This window comes from Orycteropus afer, unplaced genomic scaffold, assembly GCF_000298275.1.
Source record: "Orycteropus afer afer isolate SDZICR_OR568_19922 unplaced genomic scaffold, OryAfe1.0 scaffold00107, whole genome shotgun sequence".
Classification (NCBI taxonomy): Eukaryota; Metazoa; Chordata; class Mammalia; order Tubulidentata; family Orycteropodidae; genus Orycteropus; species Orycteropus afer.
In genome coordinates, this window is record NW_006921694.1 from 3,113,981 (window position 1) to 3,120,606 (window position 6,626).

At 36.1% G+C, this 6,626-nt stretch overlaps 1 protein-coding gene across 1 annotated transcript in view; it reads left to right on the forward strand.

Moving 5' to 3' along the window:
* The window catches only part of SCAMP1 (secretory carrier membrane protein 1), a 177,435-nt gene that overhangs the window by 114,184 nt on the left and 56,625 nt on the right, over nt 1-6,626 (forward strand). Inside the window, exon 6 of the mRNA XM_007943449.2 lies at nt 2,645-2,804. Coding sequence (XP_007941640.1) covers nt 2,645-2,804 — 160 coding nt within the window. The remainder of the gene's footprint in view (nt 1-2,644; nt 2,805-6,626) is intronic.

The following is a 6,626-nucleotide window of genomic DNA, read 5'->3' on the forward strand; positions in this document are numbered from 1 at the left end:
CCCACTTGGTCATGATGAATGAATTTCTTGATATGCTGTTGGAGTCTATTGGCTAGGATATTGTTGAAGATTTTTGCATCTATATTCATGAGGGATATAAATTATATTACAATCTTTTTTAAAAATAACTTTTAGCACAGCTTACTTTTCATTCTCTATCATGGTGAATACTTTTATTACTGGAAGTTATCTGATCAATACTTGGGAGTTTTATTGACCAGAACATAGCTTTAGGCTTTGAGGCTCACTTTGAGTATAATTACACTTCATAGAATATAAAAACAAAAGGTCAAGCAAGATGTTAAAGTTTTTATTTATGTACCCAGGATTACCACTTACTGTTTCATTTTTATTCCAAACAGTATTTTCAGTCCCAGTTAATATCATAGGTCAGTAGCGAAGGTAGCTGTCATGGCTTCTCCCCTGCATAGCAGCAGGGTTATTTGTAATTTGGGTTATTTGGTAATTTGTAGGGTAATTTCTTGATGGAGAAAACTTGCATGTTTTTACTTTATGATTCGGAAGACTTTATCTTTTTTCCTAAATAGATGAGATAATTTTCTTCAGTTTTTTTTAGTAGCATTCTTATATATATGTGGAGTTGCTTTGGAATAGTGAGAAGCAATTCCTTATAGATAATACATTTTCAACTCTGATTTTTAGTTTCTTTTTGAGATTTTCTTCTTGATCTTTTACTGAGTTTCCACTGTTAGTAGTATTATATTTTCTTCATATTTAAAGTTATGATTCTATTTATGTACATGCTAATCAGCACATGTATTTCATCAAACACAATTTGATGAGTGTATATGTGTGTGTGCAGAAATTGGGCTTGCATTTTGGGTATAAGTTCTTTGACTTACTAAAAAAAAATTCGGTGGAAGAGGTGGAGGTTGGAAGAAAATTACAAATTGAATTTATTAGTAAATAGAAGTTGAATGGGAAAATAGATTAATTTCAGCAATAAATGGATACTTAATTTTCCAGTGCTGATTGTTTCAAAATAGGTTCTGTTTTACCTTAGAAATATATAACTTTCTGAATCTCTCCTAATATAGTTGACTGTGGTTTTCTCAACCCTGTTCAATTGGCACTTCTGTTAACTGTTTTCAAAAAGGGCTTAAGATTCCAGTTATGTTTCTGATTTTAAGAAGCATCACCTGGAACAAAGTAGGCTGTAGTACCAGTTCAGTAATGTACTTAAATTTCATAGAGTATAGATGGTGTTAAGAAATTGTTTTCAAGAAGGTTTAAGTTTTAACCTGTTGATTTTGGGTTGTCTAATACTTAGAAATTGAAGCTTACCTAGGTTAAGTGACTGCTCAATAGTATAAGTGCCTAAGGCATTTGACTGGTAACCAGAAGGCTGGTGGTTCAAACTCACCTCGGAAGGAAGGTTGGGCAATCTACTTCTGTAGGCTATTGCCTTGGAAACCCAAGGAGGGGTTGCTATGAGTTGGATCCAACTGAACGACAGTGAGTTCAGTTTATAACCCATTTGTCTTCACTATTCTTCTGTCACTCTGATAGTCTGGAGTTTGTATAATTACATTGTGATTAGATGAGAGCAAATTTAGAGGTATCATAGAATTTTATTTTTATCCTGTTTCATTCATAATTGATTTTGATTCATAACTTAATGGAACTTTAAAGTTTAGTTTTATGTATATTGAATTTTTTAAATTTAAATTTGATAGGTTTTCTGTTTGTTTTTAATTCAACTAACAGTTGGTACATTCTTATTATATGGCTAATTTACATTGCACATGATTTTAGTTTCAAAAGACATTTCATATAATAAACTCAGCCTGTGAATCTACTTTTCAAAAAGCCTTTGAGAAAGTTATTAATTATAATGAATAAATGCAGTTCTTTAGGATCATAATATAGTGAGATGTTACTCAAATTTTTTTATTTTTGTTCTTTTAGGGAAAGTAGTTATTAAGCACATGAAGAGGTTGCTAAGTTCTGTTTGTGTTGCCCAAAAGAAAGTCTCCCACAGCAGCTGAAATGCATCATAGTGTGCCTTTTTTTTTTTTTTTTAAATAGATTGGACCCTCTGCCAAATTTTTTTTTTAAATAATTGCCATAGAATGACTGTATAGCCACTGTAAATTGCTGCTATTTTAGTTTAAATTTCCTAATTTTATAACTGAAAAAAAAATGTTGTAATGATATTTCATGGGACATTTCTCCAGTTTTTCTGTTTTCTGTAGTCTCATTGGGGAGGATTCTGCAGCCCCACTCTGTAAAAACGTAGTTCTGAGTGTAGGATCTTTTTCCTCTCAAATCTTGGTTCTTTCCTTGCAGGCATTACTTTTCTTATTGGGTCAGGGGCAAACACATATTTCCTCAGGGAAGAAGCCCTCAAAGTAGTACTTCTCTGGTTCATCCGAGTAATTGCCCAGATGGAGAGGGCCAAAAGAACTTTTGCCAACAGTCCATGTATTAGGCCTCTTTTTCCTGTGTATGTTCTGTTTTCAAAGCACATGTGTAAGAAATAGTATTGTTTTGAAAAATATTGAATGGAAATAGGGAGAATACATTTGTTATTTGTAGATACTTTTTATTTGTAGTTTTTATTGAATGAACTCATAAATTGAATGTAAACATTTCTTTTCTATTCTGTTTTTTGATTCCACAGTCCACGCTGTAACACTGTTTCTAAATATCTTCGGATGCTTGGCTTGGTTTTGTGTTGATCCTACAAGAGGGGTTGATTTTGGATTGAGTATCCTGTGGTTCTTGCTTTTTACTCCTTGTTCATTTGTCTGTTGGTACAGACCACTTTACGGAGCTTTCAGGTAAAATGTGTGTACTTTAAACTATGTTCTTTAAAACCTGTAACGTAAATGGTTCATAGTACACCTTAGAAGGAAAAGTGACAAATTTTTATTTTTTAAAATTTTTGTTGTTGTATAACGTATCTTCAGAAAAGTCTATATATAATATGCTTGTGTATTCATAAAATTCCATTCTTTTCTCCCACTTAGAAAAAAAGGTCAAACATGAAAATTAGTGAAGGAAAAATGGAGAGTCTTAGACCTTCATATTTGTAAAATATTATTTTCCTTATGATATGCTTAACTTTAAGAACAATTTTGCTTGTCATCCTCTCGCCTTCTGTGATACCCCTCCTTCCCAACTCATAAATGATGATTACAGTCTTAATTTTTAGAGAACCTGGTTAAGGTAAATTTATATAGGATATTTAAAATGAGCCCCTTTCACTGAGTACTTTCAAACAACGTTTTGTGTAAATTTATTTATTTATAAAGGCAGCAAAATTTAAAATAAGCTACAAGGTTAAGTATAATGTTTTCCTTGGTTTATTTTCAGTTATAGTTAGATTAACATTTCCCTAAATGCGTGTTCTGTGGGAAATTAATAGGTGTGGGGGAAAAGGAGGGTTCATCAGCTTAAGTTTGGGAAAAGCTGAATAATATAGTTAAGCAAGTTTCTTTTATTTTAGAATTTCCTAAACTGTTATAGAGCCTACTGTGGTTTGTGACTTGACTGTGAAACCATTCTTTTCTTTTGGAATACCTTGTTTTACTCTTGCTTTAAGAAATGTTGGCATCTTAGCCATGTCCAAACACCTTGAGGGACTGAATCACTGCACTTGAGGGCTTAGGACCACAGTATCAGGAGACATCTAGGTCAATTGGCTAGCATAGTCAGTCCATAAAGACAGTGTTTTACATCCTACTTTGGTGAGTAGTGACTGGGGCCCTAAGAGCTTGTGTGAGTGGCCATCTAAGACACAACTATTGGTCTCTTCCTGTCTGGAGCAAAGAAGAATGAGGACAATCAAAGACTCAAGGAAACAATTAGTCCAAAGGACTAAAGGATCAAAGGGCCACATGAACTGCATCCTTCAAGAGCCTGAGACCAGAACAAGTAGATAGTGCTGGCTATCATACTGACCACTCTGACTGGATCACTGTAGAGGGCCCTGCAGAGGGTGGGGAAAAAAAATGTAGAACAGAACTCAAAATCATAAAAAAGACCAGATTTACTGGTAGCATAGTGCCTAAGGCACCTGACTGGTAACTAGAAGGCTGGCGGTTCAAACCCACCAGCCACTCCTCGGAAGGAAGGTTGGGCAATCTACTTTTGTAGTGATACTACCTTGGAAACCCACGGAGGGGTCACTATGAGTCGGGTCCAACTCAACAGCCCATAACAACAACAACACTGCTCTGATAAGAGGCAGGTAGAACCCCCAAGACAAAGGCCTGTAGACACCCTTCAAACCTGGAACTGAATTCACTCCAGGAGATCACCTTTCGGCCAAACAATAGACAGGACTACAAAGTGAACAGTAATACCTTCAAGGAATGTGCTTCTCAGAACAGTCAACCACATGAGACCAAAAGATAGCATTTGCTCAAACACAAAATTCAGGTGGCAAGATGGGGTAGGAAAAATGTGCTAATGGAAATAGGGAACCCAGGGAAGAAGTGGGAAGTGTACTGTTACATTGAGGGATTGTAACTAATGTCACGAAAGAAAATGTGTATAAAGTATTGAATGAGACACTGATTTACTCCATAAACTTTCACCTAAACCACAATAAAATACCCCCCAAAGGAAACAATGTAGATGCCCCAAACCAGAAAAATAAATAACTAAATGAAGGTCACTTCATTAGCTATAACAATATACAATCAGTAAAGCCATGCTTTAAAAAAAATAAACATTGGGAAGTGCTGAGATTATAGTCCTAAATGGTTCCATATATATTCAATACTATCAACTAATTTTTCACTAAGCTCATTGATGAATAATAAACTTTTTTTTTAAGCTCATGCACAAACAGAAACATTACTGAGATACAGTCATGTGTTGTGCTAATGGTACATTAGGGAAATTAGAGGGCCACACTCAATTGTGTAATTTTCTCCATTTTAAGCTAACTGGAGTGTGTATCACCAAAAAAAAAAAAAAAAAAAAGGAAAAGAGAAATCAAGCAAAGTGCAATTGAGAGACCACAGGTGAGGAATGTGGGGAATTTGTACAGAAAAGGTGTCAGACAACAAAAAGTAATTTGGTTAAAAACGAAATGGAGAGAAAATAGATGGAAGGAGGAAAGAACCTTTAAACATATTGGAATATTGAAGGTTGGTTGTCTCAAGGAATATGGAGAAGTGGCCCTAATGATGTAGGTTAGAGAGGAATGAGGAGAACCTACTTTTTGCATGCCCTGGGAGACAGACACACTGCTCTTTTCCTTGTTATAAAGACTTTTTTTTTTTTTTTGCATCTGACCTCTGCCATAGTTATTCTGTCATGTTACCAGTGTAATGATGCTGGTGGGTGAGAATGGGGATATCTTTTTTTAGACTTTAGGAGCTCTGGGGGTGTAATGGTTAAGACTTTCAGCTGCTAACCAAAAACCTTGGCGGTTTAAACCCACCAACTGTTCTGTGGGAGAAAGATGAAGCAGTCTGCTTCTGTAAAGATTTACAGCCTTGGAAACCCTATTATAGGGCTGTTACATGCTGTCACTATGGGTCAGAATTGACTCGACAGCAGTGGGTTTGGTGTTGGTAATGATACTTTATTTTAAAAGTGACCTAAGATTAGAAATTTTGGATTTTAATTCTTCTGTGATTTATGTAAAGGAGCCCTGGTGGCGCAGTGGTTAAGTATGCAACTGCTAGCTGAAAAGTCAGCAGTTCAAACCCACCAACTATTCTGTGGGAGAAAGACGTGGAAGTCTGCTCCTGTAATGATTTTACAATCTTGGAAACCCTATGGGGGTGGTAGTTCTACTTTGCCCAATGAGATCACCATGAGTCAAAATTGACTTGATGGCAGTGGCTTTGGTTTGGTTTTGGTATGACTTATGTAGTGAAAATAAACTACTAACAGCTAGCTCTGTGTCTTTTATTACTTGAAGTCCCTTGGTTCTTTTTTTTTTTTCTTCTTTTGTGTGTTGAAATAAAAATTCTTTGTGACTAGATGGAGGCCTAAGGCCTGGATATTCTTTCATCTTCAATTCCTCTAGTGGCACTTTCTCTGTAGGGACTACATCCACTGGTTTTCTCTCTGGAGGTGAATAGTTAAATGCTCTGATCTCTGATGGCACCCTATCTGAACACTCATTGGGATGATGAAGGGCTGCTGGTTTCAAAGAATTGTTCCTGTACTCCACAAAGGACTCTGAAGCTGAGTCTGACTTTACAGACTTAGATCTTTTGCTTGCTTTGATAGCATGTTTGTGGTTTGGCTATACTCAAGTAAGAACCATCCAGTTCCATAATGAAGACCGGAGAGAACTTTTCCTACTGAAAACAATTCTGGAGGTTAGAAATTTGAAATCAATTTCACTGGGCAAAAGTTAAGGTACCTGTAGGGCTAGTTCCTTTCTGGAGGGTTTGTGGAATAGGTTGAGGCATTTTCAGTCTCTAGACTAAATTCTGGGGCAGACAGGCCACACACCCAGATGCAGGAGGCAGGGGAGAAGCCGGGCTGAAACAGAGCTGTGGGATCAGTGCAGCTTCAACTTCTTCCTTCAATACCATTGGTTCTTGATCATAAGCCACCTCCTGAAATGGATGAAGATCGACCAGTTCTTTTTGGTACAATGACTCTGTGTATTCCTTCCATCTTCTTTTGAT